General features: G+C 54.4%; 1 protein-coding gene across 1 annotated transcript; it reads right to left on the reverse strand.

Annotated features, from left to right (window-relative positions):
* Positions 1 to 211: 211 nt before the first annotated feature.
* Positions 212 to 20,419, reverse strand: GPR26 (G protein-coupled receptor 26). The gene is made up of 3 exons (XM_006188723.3): positions 19,369 to 20,419; positions 10,284 to 10,397; positions 212 to 451 (listed from the first exon to the last, which is right to left on the reverse strand). The coding sequence occupies exons 1-3, from the start codon at positions 20,034 to 20,036 to the stop codon at positions 220 to 222; spliced, it is 1,014 nt and encodes a 337-aa protein (XP_006188785.3). The 5' UTR covers positions 20,037 to 20,419; the 3' UTR covers positions 212 to 219.
* Positions 20,420 to 21,030: the final 611 nt, after the last annotated feature.

The raw sequence follows: 21,030 nt of genomic DNA on the forward strand, positions 1-21,030 counted from the left end.
ATGTCCGTCGGTCATCCTTTGGTGATAAATAGGGACAGTCCAACACCTGCCCTTGAGGAAGCAGGAAGCAGGCTTCAGAGCCGCTCCAAGCCAGGGAACCGGAACCCCTGGGCTTGCCAGGTGAGTGGCGGCCGGTGGTCCCCGCCCAGGCACGTCAAGCCCTCCCTCCCTTTCTCACCAGCCGCCTCCTTCCGAGCCCTCCAGCAGGAGCAGCAGCCTTCACTCGGAGACCGGCAGGATGTTCTGGCTGTGGGAGTCACCCGAGAGGCCAGAGGAGCGGAGGGAACGCCTGTGGAGGACCCTGTTCAGAATCTCTTTGCAGCTCTGGCGGTACTGGTGTCGCAGCAAGGAGTACACGAAGGGGTCGGACGCGGCCTTGCTGTAGGCCAAGCACTTGGACAGCACCCCCCAGTGGGAGCTGATGGGCACCGCGGAGGACAGCTCCAGCAGCCTGCGGAGAGAGACCCCCGTTAGGAGCGCACGGCTGACCCCCGCTCCCTGGCCACACTGCCGTTTCTCTGAGGCTGCCTCCTGCAGTGACAATGACGACAGCAATTTACACCCAGAACAACGGTGGACACTCACCTGGCACTTCTTTTATTCCAGGTACTATGCTAACAATGCACGTTACACGTTGTTTCATGGACTCTTGGGAGACGTGACTGTATCCATTTTACACTTGAGGAAATAGATATCTCAGGAGGCTAAGTGATTTGCTAGTAAACTGCAAAGATGCGATTGGAACCCAGGTTTGTCTGACTCTGGAACCCAAGCTGACCTAAGAGGTGCTATTAGCTAATTTGGTCCTGGCCGTTGGCTCCAACTCTGCTTGCTGACCTGCTTTGTGACCCTGGGGAAATCATTTCCCTTCCTGGGGCCTGGATGTTTCATATAAAAAATAAAGAGTTGTATTAGACCATGTCTATGATCATTGCAACAACAAGAGACTGATTCTTTGCTTCAGATCCTAGCTCTGCCTTCCAAGGGAGGTTGCCTGGGAGGAAGGGCTGAGAATCATTTTGCAAATATTCAGCAAAGCTCGAAGTGTGTCTTGCATCAGGAAGGAATCTGCTGGTGGCGAAGGCTTCTTCCCAGAGTCGGGATTCTGGTGGCGCCTGGCAAGAGCAGCAGTCAGGGTACCCTACAGAGACCCTCATCCTTTGGGAGGCGGTGAGGGAAGATGCAGCTCATGTGTCAAAGGGGCCTTCCTGGTACCCAACGAACAACTCCACTCAGTGGTGCTAACACCAGGCTACAAGGTAATAAAAACCTTCCTCTGGCTATAAATGGAATTCTCCCCCTCCCCAAATCAGGCCATTTTTCCTCCTGTCCCGAGTGTATCCAGCACCCCTGGCCATATTTGGATGTTGCCAGCATTAATATAGGATAGAAAAGGCCACAGAGCTTGGGGAGAGCTTAGAGATGATGAATTTTCCTCTCCTTACTCACTGTCAGATAAGGAGACTGAGGCCCAGAGAGGGGAAGGGGTTGCCCAGCATCACACAGCAAGTCACTGATTGAGGAAGTTCCAGCCTCTGTGCTCAGACTGGGATCTGCAAGATGGAAGGCAAAGGTGGCTCTCAGCTCTGCAGGCTGCCCAGGTGAGAACCCAGGCTCAGAAGGGACTGAGCTTGGGATGTAACTCTGCGCTGCCAACTTTAGTGATGTTTCTGAAGCTTCTTTGGGCTGAGGTTGTGAGGACGAGCCTGTGAAGGGAAAGGGGAGGAAGCTGGTAGGGTGAGCTCCTCCACTGCCAAGCCCCGCTTTTCAAATAGATCCTTAATGGATCCATTATGAGGTCCTCCATTTGGCATCTTGTTTCCAGTACCATTATCTGCCCTTGCCCTCCGACCCCGTGGGAAAAGGTGGCCACATTTCTGTTCCTGTCCTTAGGAGCTCGAATGGGGAAGTGGAGCTGGTGGCATTTGGGAAATCTGTACTTTTAAGAAATCTATTTTGGGAAGTGATGAATTTAAGGGAACAAAAACCCCGAGTTTAGAATTCACACCTAATAATAACAATGAAATAGCTGAATGCCAACACATTGTTGCTACGCAATGCCAAACTGCTCTTCCAAAATGTCTAGTCTTCCCAGGGTTGCTAAATTCAGTCTGAGCATTTGGGCTCTCCCAAGAGGATTTACTAAGAGCCAAATATCATCAAACCAACCAGCAGGATCCAAATTATTATTTGCAGGTTCTGTAGATTTCACAGAATAAAATTATTTGGGACTACTTAAAATTTTACCATTTAGGTCATTAAGAGGTAAAATCCATTGCATTTGCTTCTCAAAGATTTTACGTAAAGCCTGAACCTGCCTGGCTCAGTAATAATAATTCCCAGTTGAGTATCTCCTCTGGGCCAGCTCCTTGATGTGCAGAGTCTCCAATCTGACGATTATCCTCTTCAGAATGGGTATCACTAGTCCCATTTTACAGATGAGGAAATCAAGGCTCGGAGACTGAGCAGCAAGCCAGCGTCTCCTACATGGGAAAGCTGGTTGCATGCTCTGACTTGGCAGCACACTTGGAGTTCAAGTCTCAGCATTGCAGACTGGACAGGATGAATTCTGGGTTCCTCTCCAGCCCTGGGGACCCCTGTTCCGTGAAGTTATTGTGGGCTACGCAGCACTTTTGTCACTTGCCCCTGTCTGCCGGGCACATGACTTCTGCTTTGAAAAGCCAGCATCTGGCTTCCTTAAGGCCCCCAGGCACAGAGGTGCTTTGGCTCAGTCCAGGCCTGGGCACTGCTCTCATGTGGCCGTTGGGCCAGGCTGAAGCTGGGATGCCCACTTTGTGACCAGATGTGGCTGGCCGACCTGCTTTCTGATTTTCCTGTGCACGTGGACCCCTGCCTGCCGCCATGAGCCTGCCCTGGCTGGCTTTGCTCCCTTCCAGCTCTGACAGTTCCCGGTCCCCACTTGGGGACTGGGAAGGGGAGGGGCTTCCATATTGCTACAACTGCTTCTTTCCAATTCTAGATGTGGGCAGGGGATGACCACGTGGTCCCCTCCAGATGACCTTTCAGAAAGGGAGCATGCCAGCCCGTTTCTCACGCCAGTCTGGCTCTGCTCACCTCCTCCAGACGCCCTTGCCTCTGGGGAAGGGACATTATTACCCTGATCAGTCACGTTTTCCTTGCGAGCTGGATCCCTGTGGTGCTAAAAGGTGCTGCCACGCTATCCTCTTCCTTCCCTGCTGCTGCACTGGGTGGGTCACTGAAGCCCCCTCTCCTGCCCCTGCCCCCAGGTCTGGCCTGAGAGCCCTGCGTTTAGGGGTTATTGGGCTCAGGTGTTAATTAAATGAGACTTCATTTCCTTTTGCTACAGCCCCCTGTTGCGGGTTGAATTGTGTCTCCCCAGATTCATATGTTGAAGTCCTAACCCGCAGTACCTCCGAATGTGACCTTATTCAGAAATAGGGTTGTTGTGGGTGCAAATTAGTTAAGGTGAGGTCCTACTGGGGAAGGGCGGGCCCCTAGTCCAATATAACTGTGCCCTTATAAAGGCGGGAATTCAGACACAGACGCACGCAGAGAGAATGCCACTAGAAGATGAAGGCAGAGACGGGGTGACGCTTGTACAAGCCAAGAGACACCACAGGTTGCAAGTAAACTGCCAGGAGCTCTCTCGCAGCCTCAGAAGGACCCAGCCGCCCCTCCGACACCTGGATCTCCCACTTCCACCCTCCGGAACTGAGACTGGACGTTTCTATTGTTTAAGCCACTCAGTTAGTGATAGCGCATGACGGTGGCAGTGCTGGGAAATGCATCCACGTCCACTGAGCAACCCCGTGGGGATGCGGGGGGGTCAGGCAGGATTGGGGGGTTCATGGGCCCCTGGTCACATCGTCAACGTGGCGCCAAGCCCCTCGGAGGTCCTGGAGCCCGTGGGCACCGAGGGACGGCCCTGAGGTTTGCAGAGGTCAGCAGCCCCCGGAGCGGGGTGTCACCTCCGCCCCGCCCTTTGGGAAGCAGAGTGTTTCCCACAAGCCGTGCTCGCTGACCCCTGACCCCCACCTTCCTTTAAGCACCAAGGTGACTTTCCACATGCCGCCCGAGGTGTGGACCAGGAAAACCTCTGCCATCGGGCTCCATTCAGGGGAAAAGATTTATGCTTCTGTGCCCAAAATGCACACATCCCAGGCCCAGACAGCCCTGATAGGGCTCCCCCGAGAATCCCCTGGGCTGAGAGCCCACGGGCTGGGTGACGGGTGGGGTTGAGGGGGGAGGGGAGAGGGAGGGGGGAGGGGAGGTGGCCCCAGGAGTCTGCTTTCTCAAGCATTTCAGGTGACTCTGAGGCAGGTGGTTCAGAGACATGCTGGGAGCTGGGAGTTCCTGGTGAGCAGGGGGCGGGGGTTTGGGCAGAGCCTGGCAGGCCTGGGAGGTGTCAAATGCTGATGGAGGTGGCCTGCTACCACAGCAGAAGCAGAGCCCAGAGGTGCGTATTTTTCTGACTCAGGGTGACACAGAGCAGATACCTGCAGTCACCCCATCCCAAGTCCGACAGGCCTGGCCCCACCGCTGCAACCCTTTGCTCTGTATCTGTTGGGGGCACTCCTCCAGGGAGCCATCTCCTCTCTCTTGGCTCAAAGCCCTCTGATCCTGGTCACGGGCAGGTCTCTGTGCTGGCTGTCACTGCAGAGGGCTGACAGGCCAGGAAGCCCGCCCCTCACCCTTCACCCACAGGGACCTTGCACCCTCACTCAGCAGCCTGGCAGTCCTGGTCCCTAGGAGGAAAAAGGGGGGTACACTTGCCAGAACTCTAAGGCATTCTTTGAACCAGAGGAGAAACCAGAGTCTCAAGTCTGCTTGACAATGAGACTCTCCAAGGAAACTAAATTCTAGGGGGAAAACAAGACCAGTAACACGAGTAGCCATAGACCCAGCTCCTCCTTTGGCCTCTGGGGCTCAGTGCTTCGATAGTCACTTCACAAACACTATCTCAAGACCCCTGAGAGTGTTCTTTGTTCTTCACACTACAAGGAGGAACCAAGGCAAAGTAACGTGCCAGGGCCACGTGGTCTGGATGTGGAAAAGCCAGGGGATTTGAACCCTGGACTGCGGGCACCAGAGACCACATGGCTCCCTGGTGCCAGGCTGCCCTCCCAGCTCCTTGACTCAGTTCCAGGGTGTAGTCAAGGGCATTTGCTATCAACTCTTGGACTTAAAATGGTAAATCTGTGCCCCATCTTTACACCTGTGCCTCCATCATCTCTCCCCGCTGTCTCTCTCTCTCTCTCTCACACACACACACACACACAATATGGGTCACAGACTACCCTTTGGGAAGCAAGACTGATGTCTTTCCAAGACTTTTGGAGAAGCTGGTCTGCGTATTTGAAGACCTGTACGTAATAAGCTGGTGCTTTAAATGTTCATGAGACATTAGCATGGAAAAGGCACTTTATTAATAGAGTATGAACGCCGGACAGCCACTTGCATATTAAAGCCTCTGCCTCTGCATAATTCTGTGGCTCTGAAAAGCCACAACAGTGGGGCTGTCAGATCTGCAAATGCCTCAAAGCCCCACTCTGATGATCCGGGACAACCATAATTATTTGTAAGCATATATTGCTGCAGAGATAATAGCCTTACACATGCTTTGAGACATGTGAATTTTAATTCAGAAAAATTTAATTAGAGCTTTTGGATGAAAATCTGTGGCAGATCTTGAGACCCTGCTCAAATACTCTGGAAAGAGTCAGATGTGACCCACGAGGGCTTTGGGGAGCCGTTGAGTGTGTGAATAGAAGGCAGTGACGCCTGTGAAGAGTGAGGGTGGAGGTTCCAGGGTTTCCCTCTGTCATCTGACAAGCCCCAAAGCACAGATGCCAGCGGCTGTTTGGTGCAGTTGGTGGAACTGTCTTTCTGAGAGGTATCTGCTGCATGGTCAGCGTTGGGCCACCCAAGTCTGACGATGGCTTGAGCGGCCAGCACTGATGGTCTGCACAAGTTGCTGTCAGCCAGGTGGGGGATCAGAGGTGACTCCGTGCAAACCCACTGCTTCTTCTAGTGGAAGGACTCACTCGCCTACCTGCCTTTACCCACGAGAGTCTGGATACTATATCTGGGTTCGCACCAAGATGCTTGGGCATAGGAAGGCAGGTTGCTTGGACAGAGGTTGTCACCGTGGAGCTGCGGGAAATCAGAGCTTCTGCACTGACAGTTCAACGAGGGGTTTAAGTGACACTCGAACAACCTGATCTTAATCACCTCGGAAACTGCAGCTTTCTGGTTCTGAGGGGGCCATGGCGCAAAATGCCTTCCTCCATCCTCTGCGAGGAAAGAGGGCGCCTCCGAGCTCTCAGAGACGTAGCGCAGCACAGGGCGAGGGCCCCGTGCGTGGGCTTTGGTTCCAGGCAGACCTGGCCTGAATCCCTGGCCGAGTCACTCCTGGTTTGGCTTCAGAATCCCTCTTAACACGTGCGCTAGCTTGCCGCCAGCAGTGGGGCCCGGCTGGCCTGCAAGGTACAACCAGCTCGCCCTCTCTGGGCGAGACAGCTGCTCAGGAAATTGCCACGTCCATAACCCCTGGCTCTAGGTTCTCCATAAGGAGTGAAATTCTCAATTACATTTCCAGAGCAGAGTCTGACTTCAGCTTCTTCTGCGACTGGGGTGGTTGTGTCTGCACTCGGAAACCAGCTTGAGAAGAGCAGCAGAAGGATCAGCTGCCACCAAAGGTGTGAGTCATCGCGATCCCAGCGCTGGTGACAGTGGGGCAGCTGAATGCCCTGCATGGATTATTTCACGTTTTCCTCACTAGAGATGAATTTCTCTCCTCATTCAATGTGCGGTTCTCAGCTCTGACTCAGCTAAGATGGAAAAGTTTGGGTCAGGCTCCTTGAGGGTGGGTGTCAGAACAAACCCTCCTCCATCCCCACCCACCCCGCCCTACATGGTTTGGCAGTTTTGATGCCCTGGCAGAAGAAGTGTAGCTCTGATGCAGTCCTGGCTGTGCCCAGCACACACCTGGAGCCTAGAGTGCCCCCTGCGTGTGGTGAACAAGTTCACATGTCCTCGTCTCCCTGGGGTCCACCTGGGGGCTCCCAGCTGTTGCAAAGACTAGGCATCTCATCAGAATCTTGTCTCCTCTCAATCGCAGAAGGGGTGTGGACAGGGGGAGGTGGCTCAAGAGGGGTGCAACCTCTAGAGGACTAACCACAATGACCTGCCTGCCACCAACTCCCTCTCTGTCACCCTGGGCTGGGACCTGAAGTCCCAGCCTTCAGGCCCTCCGAGGACCCCTGCCTCAATGCACCTGACCTCACAGAGGAAGACAGTGATTTGGCCACTGCTTATACCCTCCCGTGTAAACTCTGACATCCAGCAGGGCACTGGGCAGGGAAGGAAGGGAGGAGGGAAGTTCTGAGCACTCCTGTAGCACAGCTGGAATGGCGACCCCAGGGACCGATGGCAACCAATATAAAAGGTATTAAATACATACATAATTAATACTTTACATACACCTATTGTCAGCCTTGGCAACCCAGTGTGCCTGTGACCCCTACAGCTCATCTCAATTTGGACAAGCCAAGCTCAAGTTCTTCAAAGGGACCTGTGGCTGGTGGCTCCCATGCAGGGCTCTAGACCCGGCTCATGCTGTCCCTTCTGCTGGGACTGTCCCCACGCAGAGCCCAGCCCCCTTCACTCGCTCCTGCCTCAGAACCTAGGACATGGTGCTCCGTTCAGGTGAGAGGGCCGTATCCACAGGGTCATGCCGCCCTCATGGGGGGTCTCCTGCAGGATCCCACCAGGCCACGCCTCCCCTGCAGGGTCTCCTTCACACTTCGCACAGAGAAGGTGCTGGGAGAAATGTGTGCTGAAATGAAATGAGGGTATTTTGCATATTTTCTGAGGTTTGCTTAAGACAGCTCCTTCGTCCATATGGGAAAATCAAAGCAGGCGCTGGACGGATGGTGGCAGTGGGGGCCAGGGCAGGGGGCGGTTTCACCAGACCCCTGTTCTGTGTTTATGAGATTTCCTGGCCATAGTTTTTTCTCCTTAATAAGTAGCATTTGTCCCCATAAAAGATGAACAGTTTTGTGAATGTTTTTTAAAACTCAAAATGCATTAAATCCATTTGGAGAGAACATATTGAGTTGTGAAGCTACCATCAATTTTGCTGAAACATTTTTTTCTGGGCACCATTAGAAGGAACCAAGTTACAATCAGAAAAAAAGGAAAAATTGGTTGGAAAATGAGATCAAGCCAGAGAGAAATCCAATCGTTTCAAGGTGGAATTGATTCCCGATTCCCCTCGGAGGGTTCAAGTTCACCTCATTAGCCCGCAAGTCCGCTTTACTGTGGGCTTTAAGAGGAGGGGTGTCTGCGTGCCCTCCCTGCCCGATGCATCTTTCTTCGCTGGATTTAATCCCCGTTAGCTCATGCACCCGCCAGTCTCGGGCCAGGCGCCGTGGGTGATGCTGTAAGTGTAGGAAGGAGGGAGGATGCTGAGCACAGATGTCACCCAGGCCAGGCCTGCGCTATACCCACGTGCCCCATGCTTAAAGCCCTTTAACCCTCACAACAGCCCTAGGAGGCAAGCACTGCTCACTTCTGGTTTACAGATGAGAGGCTGGAGGCTCAGAGAGGGGACATCACTGGCCCAAGGTCACACAGCAGCCCAGAGCACACCCCCTGGACCTGGGGTCTGAACTCAGGTTGGCCTGTGCTCATAACCACTCTGCTGCCCCACCCTCGGAGAGCAATGGAAACCCACTCTCTTCTGTTCCTGCCTGGGCTTCGTGTCCCATGGAAAACCCGGATCTATGCAAGTTCCAGTGTCCAGGCTGGATGTGACCGGCCTAGACCAGGGGTGCTCACCCGGGGGTGATTCTGGTCCCCAGGTTGCCGAAGTTTGGCAATGTCTGGAGACATTCCTAATTGTCAAACCCAGGGAGCAGGAGGGAAGAGGTGCTGGGGACGGATAGTAGGCAGATGGCAGTTCTGGAAGGAAGAATTGATGGCCCTGCTCTGCCCAGGGCAGAGCCATCCAGAGACCTGCAGACAGGCCTACATCCCATGTTTAGAGTGAGACGCAGGCCCGCTAGCTTTCCACCCACCCTGGCCCCAAGGGAGAGGTGTGCTGCGGAAAAGACAGTGAAAGGTACCCTGGGCTTGTGCTGTCTAGAGAAGGGATGGTGGGGGCTGCTGTGGGGGCGCCCGGCTCACTATCTGCAAATCGGCAGGGCCCCTGGGAGCAGAGGACAGACGTTCTCCTGGGAGGGAGGAAGCGGGACTGGGAACATGGGTGGAGCCCAGGGAGCCAGGCTTTAGCTCCGTATGAGGAGGGAAGGTGGGGGTGGGGGGACAGGGAGACATGGACACAGTGGGCTCCTCTTCCCTGAGCGCAACTCTGGGGTCAATGAGGCAGGGCGTCCCTTCCAGGTCCCTGACAACTGAGGATGTTGGAGGATGGGCTGCGTGCGCTCGCTCTCTTTCTCTCACACACACACACACGCATGCACATGTACACACAAAACCCTGCACAGATCCTCCTTCCCAGGCCCAACATCCACCTCCTAAAAGACTTTTTATCATCACCTTCCCAAACCGTCCAGCCCTTTTGGATACAAATTTGCAGGATTCCTTTCCCCTCCAGTGAGCAAAACTGAGTGCGTGATGCATTTCTTTTCCTGCTGGCTGCAGCGTGTGGGGGAAATGCTGCAGCTGGAGCAGGTTGGCTTCTGGAATGCACAGCCCTGAGGCCAGTGCACCGCGTGGGGGCACGGGGCTGGCGATTGAGAGAGAACGTGACAAGCTCACAATGCCTTGACTAACGTGGCAGATCCCTGGAGCCATGGGACAGGTGGGTCCGCCCAGATGGGCACGGAGCATGCTTCCTGCTCCCTGTACAGGTGGCAGGTGGCCTCTGCTGTGTAGGGTGTCTGGGCTGAGGGTACCAGGCTGGGCAGTAAGAACCCAACCCCTGCAGGGTGTTCTCCCCTGTCCTTTCTACCCTGTCCTTTCCTTTTGGGCCTCCTAAGGGTCGGAGGCTGAGGCTAAAGGGTTAGAATGATGTTTGGAAACCATGTGGGGCAGAGTCTCACCACCTTTTGGTCCTGAGTCTAATCCAAAAGAATTCGAGGCAGAAGACAAAAAGCCTGTGCCTTCCTTCTCACTCGACTTGTCAAGTTCCCTCTCATCCCTTAATCCACCCTCTGGAAAACACGTGGCCAAGAGAGGCCGGCCACGGCTAAAGGCCGTGTGGGCCCTGCTTTGGTCTCCTGAGCCCTGTGCCCACCCCACTGGCCCCCAGCTCGTGTCCCACAGGCCACGTTTACCTGGTGATCACGTAGGGGGCAAAGCACACGAGGAAGGTACCCACGAATGTGCTGATCTTCTTGGTGGCGCGCTGCCGCCTCCTCTTCTGCTCCTCCAGACAGCGCTCCCGCACACTGCGCGTGAGAGAGGGAAAGGGTGACTAGCGGGCCGGGCCTGACAGGTCACAGTGAGCGGCGATTTGTACATGCAGCCAGTGGCCACGAGCGTAGGAACTTGGCCATGGAGCCAGAAAGACCTGAGGCCACGTCTGGGCTGTAGGCATGTGACCTTGGGCACCTGTGTGACCTCACTAAACCTCAGGGCCATCATCTGTAAAACGCAGATAGGACTATAATAAAATGCCCCGAAGGACTGTTTTGAGAATTAAATGTGTGAAGCACATAAAGCAATTAGCACAGTGATCCAGCAAGTGTAAATGAATATAAACTCACAACCTTCACTGAACGCCTCCTATGTGCCAGCCCCAGAGCCCACACTCCCTAAGTAGCACCCCTAACTCTAATCTTCACTGTAGTTGATTCTGCCAGGTGGGTGTTACCTGCCCTGTTTTAGCAATGATGACCATGAGTTCTGTGAATTCAAATGATCTACTCAGCTGGTAAGTGGAGGAGGGATTTGAGCCTGTGTCCATGTGACTCAAAGCTGGTCCTCACCAGCTGGGGCAGCCTGGACTCTGTGCAGTGTGGCCTGGGGCTTCCTTTCCTCCACACCTTCAGCCCTGTTTCTTCCATCCCAAAGCCTCAGCTCTGCCCACAGCTACAGACAACACATTATGAGGTGACAGAAGGAGAAGTTGCTTGATGCATTCAGAGACCAAGCTCGGTGAAGCCACAGGACCTTCAAGTCCCTGGAGAATCAGGGATGCAGTTCTGAGGATGGCCACTGATGTCCCTAACCACACCATTTTCCTGACTGCCCTCTGCTCTGGAGCCTTTCAAGAACTGACATCTGATGCCAGCCAAGAGCGGTGGTTCTTGCAAAACATCTGCAGCCGCAGAGAAACACACAGGCAACAGGGAAAGGTGCACCTTTGGAGCTGTAGGTCTCCGGTGCTCCAGACCAGGGGGCCCAGCCTGGGCACGTGTTTCTACTGTTTACTTTTAACATAAGTCACGTGATCCTAACAATGGACAGGGAGGAAGACTGTGGACAGAGCTGCCCGGGAGGAAAGAGAACTTGGCAGAGGCAGGCCTGGGTTGCGATGACCTGGCTCTGAAATTAGGCCAGTCTGTCCAACGACAGCAGGGAGGGGCGAGAACACTCATGAGCCAGGGTCGTGAGCAGCATGACTGCCAGGGCAGCTTCCCCTTCCTTCCACCAGAACCATCATTTTCATACTTAATTCAGACTCTTCCTCATCAGATTTTTGATCACAGGTGGACAATTCCATGTGTTTGGATTGAAGGTCCCTGCAATTCTTGTAGGACATTTTTTTCCCCTTGACTTGCATCTTTCCAGGAATTTAGGGAGTTAAGAACTGGAGTCTGGCCTGGTACAGACAGATCTACTGACTGAAAATGTATCACTCATGATTGATATTGCTAATTAATTTTTAATAACTAATATTAATAACAATCCACATTTCTAGTGTCTTTCATGTGTGGCATCTTAGATACTGTGATGGGGTTCATAGGCATTCATGGATTTGATACAACTCTATAAGCTTAGGACTGAAACAATTGTAATCTTCATTTTTTTCAGATAAGGAGATTGAGGCAGAGGAGTTAAGCAACTTGCTCAAGGTCACACAGTGATCTGCTGAGTGGAGGAGGCTGACCAACCTGTCCCGGATAACCGGGGCTGTCCTGGTTTTAGCACTAAAAGTCCCACAGCCTGGCAGTTTACATAGGACTGTCCTGGTTTCAAAATGGAAAAGTTCTGCATCTGAGAACCCTGGTCATCTTGAGCAACCCAGGATGGTTGGCTGTCCCACGTGATGGCAAGATCTGAACCCAGGCCGTCTGACTCTTGAGACTTGAGTGTCACCTCTCAACTCGTTGGGGTTATTACACATCCCTGGGGAGACACTGGGGCATCATCTCATTCAGAAAATCTTAAGAATAAGCTGAGGGGGCGAGGGACAGAGGGGTGACTTTGCCTGAGCCCACACAGCAAGAGTCAGTCTTAAATCTCCTCATTTTCCATTTATGTGTGAGTGTCTGCAGAATTTCCCACCAAAGTCCTCTGACTCGTGTCACGTGCACAGGATACGGGTGGACCTGGAGAGAAGGTACGAGTCCAGATCCTGGATATCTGGGTCTAGTGAGGTGTCCAGATGTCTTGGTTTGTCCGAGACTGTCTTGGCTTTACAACTCAAGGTCCCGCATCCTGGGAGCCCTCTCAGTCCCAGGCAAATCAGGACAATGGTCACCCCAGCAGTGTGTTTGGCACGTTCTCCACAACACAGGACTGTTCATTTTAGTATTAAAATTTCTGCCCCCAAACTGTCAGGGCAATCGATGTAAGAATTGCTGGAGATTTGGGGTATGAGGTGGGTGTCCTGAGCCATCACATACACTCACCCCACGAGAGGAATGAAGTTTTTGCACATCTCCTAAAAAATGAACACCAGGTTCGTATCATAAATGACTCATCAAGGGGGCACCAAAGAAACTGGTGGTGGCACTGGGGCCAGGCCCTCCTCCAATCTGTGACCCTGACAATATTGTCCATTTCTCAGGTGTTTTAGAATAACCCTGATGAGTGAGCAAGCTTTGGCTATGTGTCTAGTCCCAGTTGTGCCCTCATAGCTGTGTGGCCTCAGGAAAGTCACTCAACCTCTCTGAATCTGGTTCCTCATTTATCGGAGGAAGATTTCATAATAACTATAACTAGAGCTAACATTTATCAGGACAGAAGCGACTCACCAGCTCCCAATTTCCCACCCACTAGGAGGGACCTGGGTTCCTGCTGTGGGTCTGAGGACCCAGCTCTTTCCTCAGGAGCAGAAGTCCCCTCACCCTGCCGCATCACACAACCTTTCGCCAAAGCCCTGAAGACTATTTAAAGACAGATGCTGCTTGAAGCTTTGGAGGTCTTCAGAAGGATAAACAGAAACATTTCAGTGACTCCTCAGGAATACAATGGACACTGTACAGGTTTGGATGATCAATGTCACTCCTCTCCTGTAAAAACCTATGGGGAATTAATTTCATTTGTTCCTGCAAAGCTTTGTACAGGAGAGAAGAATGAGATAGCAAGCACTTTTCAGGTACATGATTTCTTTGGGTGTCCAGAGTACAAAGCTCAACATCTTACACCCAGAAGACACCTCATGAGTGCACGTCATTTGAATTAATGAACAATTCTTAAAAACCTCTTAGGAAAATTAAGTCTCAGTCATTTTTAAGTGACCTTCCCCGAAGAGACATAGCAGAAATCTTAATAGAAGAGAGACAGTAGAAATCTGCTCGAGAATTTGTTTTTCAAAGTGAGACTTTAAAACCTTTAGCCTTTCAGACAAAGCAAAGCTCATCAATGGATGTCAGGCCATGAACTCTTCCGTGGCCCGGCGTCCTTTCTAGCTAAGTGTGGTGGTAAACACTCGGCGGCGGAGCCAGACATCTGGGTTCAAATCCAGGCTTCCCCACTTTATTGCTGTGTGGCCTAAGGCGAGTCACACAGCCTCTCTGTGCATCAGCGTCATCATCTCTAAACTGAGGGTAATACAGGTACCTATCTGGTAGGGTCCTATTGAGAGTAACTGAGTTAAGACCCAAAAAGTACCCAGGACAGGGCTCGACTCAGAGTAAGTACTCAGTCAGTGCAACTCACAAGTATTATTCACTTAACATGTTTTTATGAAACAATTACTATGTTCCAGTACTACCCTGAACCCCCAGGCCACAGGGATCCCTCTCACTGCAAAAATGTGCTTTCATGAGAGAGAGCACTGCAGCCAGGGACGGTGCCAGCTGGAGCCTGGGCTCCCGTTCTGGCTCTGGGACCCTCTCTGGGGCTCAGGGATGTGGTGGATGCTGCTCCCTAATCTTTCTGGCACCTGGCACACTGCGGGAGCACAGCGGGGTGTGGGCTGGATGCTGTGTCTGGGGTTAACAGCCGTGTGGGCCGGGTCATGAGTCTGCTCTGGGACAGACTGCCTAGTCTCTACAGTCATGTGTAACGCGAGGGATCCCAGCTCACAGATGGGAAACTGAGGCTCAGAGAAGACAGGGACTTGCCCACCCGGAGAGCAGGGTGCAGGCAGGGCCAGCACCAGTTACTGACACCCAGTCTACAACCATGTGGTGCTTCCCTGAACTCCTGCAAAGGAAGAGAATGGGTCCCACTTCTCCGCCCAGGGTGCCCCAGGTTTCCAGGTGGGAACAGGGATGCGGCAGGAAGAGGAGGCAGGGCAGTCTCCCAGGCTCCGAGGGGAGCAGGGTGGCCCTCGGGCTTGCCATTATTATTACTTAAGCCCACGATGAGGGCTGCCCCCCAGCTCCCCAAACAACATAATAATAAGATCACTTTGTTCTTGCTGTCATTTTTTTTCTCATCATAGCTTTGCAAAACTGAGCTCCTTGAGATCTCGCAGCCCTACAAGCTGTCACTTTCCTCGTTCGCAGGAGAGGAGACTGAGGGCCAGGAAAGTGGACCCCATGCCCAGGGTCCACAGTAAGTTCAAAACAGACCAGATCTCATTCCAGCTCTCCTGACTCCAAGACCTGGGGTGTCCCCCAGACTCCACTGCCTCCCATAGGACCACTGAGCAACGAGCCAGCTGTGTCCAGCCACATTCACGTCCAGATAGTCCTGGGCCTGGTGGTGGTGGCTGGAGTCCTCGGACTCCCAAGCAGAACCCGCAGCACAGAGGGCGAGAGCCGAAGGCTCTCCTGGCCAGGTCTGTTTGCCCGGAGTGTGACCGTTGTGCCACTGCCAGCGAGGGTCCCAAGGGCTGTGCCAAGACAGGGAGTTTCCTTTAGCCAAGAGGAGATGGGCTCTCCAGCACTATGATATGTGGGGCCAAAGAGACGTCCCCCAGGAGGCTTCAGTAATAGGGCAGAGGGGTGGTTAGTACCGGGAATATCCGAAAAGTCAAGAAATGAGGTGATCGTGGCTAAAACACAGTGGATCTGGGTCCTGACTGATGCCCAGAGGACTTCAGACAGTCCAGAGCTCACACTCCGAGTACTCAGAGAGACATCCAGATTTGCTTTCTGGCTTTTAAGGAAATGGAACAAAAGGCGAGGGAAGGAGCTGACCGATGGTGGAGAAGAGGTTTGTGTTTCGGGTCAATTCACCGTTGTAAGCAGTCCTGCCTTCAGACCTGACAAGAGGGGGTCCTGTCCTGGGTCCCGGACATTGAGGGGCCCACATCTCTCCGTGAAATGAAGTGCTCATGGGGCGAAGGGGATGCACCCACCCAGAGCCCACATCCTCCATTCTCGACCGAGTTCTAGGTACCTGCCCAAACGCCCTGATCTTGCTTCCAGAACGTGCACAGGCATCTTCCTTGGAGCTTATCCTCCTGAGGGTGGCCTGTGCCACCTAGGTGCCTGCCTGGAGGCTGGAGGGGTGATATTTGTGAACAACAGGTAGATACACAACCTACAGTGTCCATTCTGTGAGGGAGGAGGCCCCTTTCAGGGCTGGGGGAGCCAGGATGGGGAGGTGAGGCCGGAGGGCTGTGTGCATGGAATCAGCTCAGTTCTCCCCATCAGGTACGAGGCTGAACTCCAGGGAGCCTAAGAACGCTAAACTTGAACCCAGCCTCGCAAAGTGTTATAAATGTATATTTCTCAGGGTAGGAAGATAGAACATATTTCCTTTAACAGTTTGTAAGCTGAATTTAGAAAGTCTAAATATTCATGTAGATGGTTTGTGAAACTCCATTTGCACCCTTGCCCCATCCACACAACTTAGGGGTGTGCCTGAGCTTGAATCTTGGATGGAGCCACATTCTAGATCTGTTAAATACGGCAAGCACCCCCTTCCCTGGGGCTCCCAATTTCCTCATCTGCAAAATCAAGGGCACAGTGAGGGCCCTTCCTTTTACTGTGGCACAGTTCTGACACGCTCAGCCAGCCCTCTGTAGCCCCTGATCACAGCTTGCATGTGCTTCACCAGCTGTCTACTCTGAAGTCACTAACTCGTGCTGGCAAGAGTGCCCTCAAGCTGAATGGGGAGAGCAGGGCTGCGGCCTCAACACGCGGGCTCCCTACCTGTGTCTCCATGTCTCTGGCAGCACCAAGGAGAGGATCTGGCTATAAGTGGTCCAGAGCTGTGATGTGGGAGAACTGAGTCAAGAAAACTGAGCAGTTGTAAACCAGGTGGGTAATAAATCTTAGGAATTCCCAATTTCTTTATGATTGTAGAAACTCGAGGAACCACCCTAGAAAGGCAGGAGTTGGTGACAATTCTCAGGGTCAAAGATTTAATTTAAAACAGGAATTCACTGTCCTTTTGGTGGTATTGAAGCAAAGGAGTCCAACCTGTCACTCCCTGTGTTAAACGCCCTGCAGGAAGAGCAGGCATCGCCAGGAAGCTCCCTGACAGATAGACCTCAGGGAGCTCAGAACGAGTTCCTTTTAATTAAGTCCCAGGAGGCCAGGAGTGTGGTGGCTGTTAAGTGAATCTTCCAGTGAGCATTCTCCTTCGCCTGCTGCCCTGACTGTCCAGGTAAGGAAGCTTGGCTTCTGCTGTTCTGAGACTGGGACCCCAGGGGCCCCCCAGCTCTCAGCACTATCTGGCCTAGGGCACTTCCTGGGGCCTTAGGGCCAAAGGCTTGGGGGATCTAGGGGGCGGTCCCCCTTCCCGAGATAGCTGGGCAGTTTCTCCTTTGTGGGGAGGGAGAGTTTGGAGCCTCCAAGAAGGAAGCCGGTGGATCTGCTGTCAGGGAGCTGGTGCCCTCCTGTGTGGCCCACCAGCCACCCTCTCACTTTGGGTACTGTCCCCACAGGGAAAGGCAGGTTGCGTTCCCTGAAGGGGCATCTCCCTACTATTCCACAACCCCAGGCCAGCCCTTGGACAGTGGGGCCTGTCTGAACTGACCGAGGACAAGCCTCTTCCCAGAAGACCCTCCTGTCCCCAGTGCAGACTGGCATTGCTCCTTGGCCCTGCAGGGCCCCGTGGCACTGGGAAAGTGTCTCCTCAGAGAATCCTGGGGCTTGGAAGAGGTCAAAGTTCCCCTGGAGGGGATTGGAAGAGAGAAGAAGGGACTGGAGGCCACCAGAGCAGCTGCCTCTTCTACTGAGACCCCGGGGGATTTGCTCTGCCATGTCTGGCCTGGAGTCTGGGTGAGATTTGCAAGACTGGCACCAGCCCTACATCCTAAATGGGCTGAAAAGGAGCCGCTGCCTTCTAGTTCTGGAAGTTGGAGGAAGAGCAGGGATGGGGTTCGTACCGGTCTAAATAAGAACTGATTTCTTTCCCAGCTCAGTCCCTCCTCCGCTGTTAGACTCATGGTGAGTGGGCCCCTCTGTAGGAATCATTCAAGTTCTGAGAGTTCAACAACATTGCCTACAGCTTCCAGAGCACTCTCAGTCCAAGTCCTAGGGATAATGCACCTTCTAAAGTGAGATCCTCTCACCCCAGGGTGATGGGAAGGAGAATGGCTCTGCAATTGTGGCTGCAGAATAGTTCCTTAAACGACACTGCACCGTGCGTGGCCACATGCAGTGAGTCGGCTCATGTCTTTGGGTCAGTGTGCGTGATTGCCACACCTGTGATCTGTCTGTTACACATGCTGTTGCTACATGAACACACAGAATTGTGTGTGTGAAGCTCACACATGTCCACACACGGTTCACATGCCCTGGTGTCTATGTGCCCTCAGTCATCCCCATGCACATCCTGAATGTGATTCTGGGAGGAAGATTCTGTGACTAGAAGCTTTGGTCCAGCATGTAATCTAGAAGGACGGTTCTGTGGGGAACGATGAACACAGGCATACATGTCCATCTATGCGCAGTGAAGTTCAAGGCCTCTTTTCGTTGCTTATAAGCAGGGAAAACACAGAATTGAAGGAGCCCTTGCTCAGACTGATGCCCCCGGTCTGTCCCCCTCAGCCACGAGCTTGTTTCTCCCTGGGCAGGGAGGCATTCACACCCTAGGGACCGAACTCCCTGCCCTGCCTCCAGGCCCCCCACACTGCTTTCTCAGTCTGCCTCACTGTTCGTGCCATCTTGACACTTAAGCCCCCTTTCCAGGGTCCAGGGCATCAGGATATAAAATCGCAGAGTCCACAGGGACACCAGCAGCAGTTTCCCCCTTCCTCTCCTCTTCTCTGAAGGAAAGCCGAGGTGAGCCCAGGACATCTCAGCTAAGAGTTTCCCCCTTCTCCCCCTGAGCAGCTCTGGGGGATGGCAGGACTTCCCAGGGAGTACCTGTACCCGACTGCCTGTCCCGAGCTGCCTTCCTGGGACAGCGGCCAGGTGAGGATGGAGGTGGGTGGGCAGGTTTTATCGGGGAGCCTCAGGATGACCCTTTCCCTCTGCAAAGGCTCCAGGCTCCAAGTCCAGGAGACAAGGGACAGTGCTGTCTGGGAAGGGCACCCCAGTCTCCTCGGAGCCCTTCAGATGCTCCATTAAGGACCCACAGAGGAAGGTGCAGCTGGAGGACTCACAGGAGCAGGAGCAGGACACAGAGGCAGAACCAGACACCAGAGAAAGGAAAAGAGGGACCAGAGCAGCACATTCGCGCCTGAAGATCTCTTAGGGAGCTCTCTAAGCACCCAGGCCACGCTCTCAGCGCCTGATTAGAATCACGTAAAGGCCTTAAGCAGTGAACAGACATCACTGCCTTCCCATACGCTGTTTAAAGTGAAAACTACAAACATAAGTTCAACAAAGTTCTGATTCTCTGTGGTTTCTACCCTGACGCTTCAAAAGTAGTACATATTGTTTCACCCACATGTTTGGCGGTCTAGCTTTACCTGTCATGAGACGGGCAACGCTGGCCCTTCCCCCTCCCCCACATCTCAGTTTTCCAAAGAGGAAATGGAGGCTAGGTGGAAAAGGGGCTTGCCCAAGACTGCACATTGGAGCGTGGGGAGACAAGGACCCCCTTCTCCCCAAAGAGACCCCCTCCCCCACCGAGTCCCCCGCAGCCCTTCCCTGATCCCGCACCTGGCGGTGCCCTCACCTGGGGTGGATGTCCACGAGGAGCACGAGCGTCTGCATGGTGATCACGTCGATGCGCTTGCAGTGGAAGCGGGCCACCTTGAGCACCTTGAAGTATGTGCAGCAGAGCACGACGAAGGAGAGCAGGAAGCTGAGCGCGTGGAAGGCGCCGGTGAAGACGGCGAAACGCAGGCGCTCGTCCGGCCGCCGGCTGCACAGCGTGCACGACGCATAGAGCTGGTGGAAGCCCAGCCAGGACAGGGCGAGCGCGGCGGCGGGGAAGGTGAGCGCGTGCAGCCACGTGTAGGCCACCATGAGCGCGGCGTCGCGGAGGCGCATCTTGGCGCGGTAGCTCAGCGGGAAGACCACGGCCACCCAGCGGTCGATGCTGAGCGCGGCCATGCTGAGCATGGAGTTGGTGGCCAGGAAGGTGTCGAGGAAGGCGGCCAGGCGGCACAGGCGGTCGCCGGCCGGCTGCCGCTGCGCCACGACGCCGGCCAGCGTGAGCGGCATGTTGACCACGGTGCACAGCAGGTTGCCGCACGTGAGGTTCAGGGTGAAGAGCGCCGGCGCCTGGCGGCGGATGTCGGCGCTGTGCAGGAGGCAGAGCAGCACCAGCGCGTTGGACAGCAGCGAGACGCCCATCGTGCCCACCAGCAGCCCCGCCAGGCCCGCGTCCCACGAGTTCATGGTGCGCGCCCGCCGCCGGCGGCGCTCAGGGCCGGCAACCCGGGGCCGCCATGGCGCAGCCCGCCGCCCGCTCAGCCCCTCGGCGGCGCCGCCGCCGCCGCCCCGCGACCCCCGGCCCCCGCTGCCATGGCTCCCCGGAGGGCGCGCGGCCACCCCGGAGCCCCGCGCCACCTCCCGGGCAAGCGCCGATGCGCCGCCGAACTGGGAGCTTTGAGCGCCCTCGGATCCTGGATTGCAGCCGCCCGCTGCCCGGCTCTGCCTTTGCTCCTTCCGCTCTCACCCCATCCCTCCACGCTCAGTCTCCTTTCTGCACACCCTCCCGCTCCCTTCCTTTCTCTTCCTCCCCTCTCTCTGCTCGCTCTTTTCGCTCGATCTCCCTTTCAGCTCTCCCCTCCACTTTCTCTCTCTCTCTCTCCCCTCCTCTCTCCCTCTCTCTCCCTCTCTCTCCTCTGCCGTGTTTCTCTTCTCTCTCCCACTGCTGTTCTCTCCGTCTGTCTCTCCCACCCCCAATTTTCTCCACCCTTCTTGTTATTCCCTCTCCTCTTCTCTCTCTCTCTCTCTCTCTCCAGAATCTGGCTGCTTCTATCAGAAATTCCCGTTGATGCGCACGCACACGCACACGCACACACACGCGCACACACACTAACAGAGAACTAGCCCTGAAAGGCTGCGGTGCAGGGTGATTGGCTCCTTGAGCTTCCTGTCCCCGACCTCCCAATCCTCCCTTATGTGTGTCAAAGGCTGAGTCAAGGAAGTCTGCCTGAGAAAAGGGAGGGATGCCTGGGCACCTTCATGCCTCAGGGCCACCTGTCCCAGCCTGAGCACCAGCCTGGCCAAACCTGGACATGGAGGTCCTACCCCACCTGTCCTGGCTGAGCCCCCCAGGGCTGATGCTTCTCCGACTCTGAGCTGAGCTGGGGGATCTTAGATAGGCTCTGTCTGCTGAGAGGGGAAGGAACCCACATCTCTCCATCCTGCATGGCCAGGGGCCTGG

The sequence above is a fragment of the Camelus ferus genome, chromosome 11 (genome assembly GCF_009834535.1).
Source record: "Camelus ferus isolate YT-003-E chromosome 11, BCGSAC_Cfer_1.0, whole genome shotgun sequence".
Lineage (NCBI taxonomy): Eukaryota > Metazoa > Chordata > Mammalia > Artiodactyla > Camelidae > Camelus > Camelus ferus.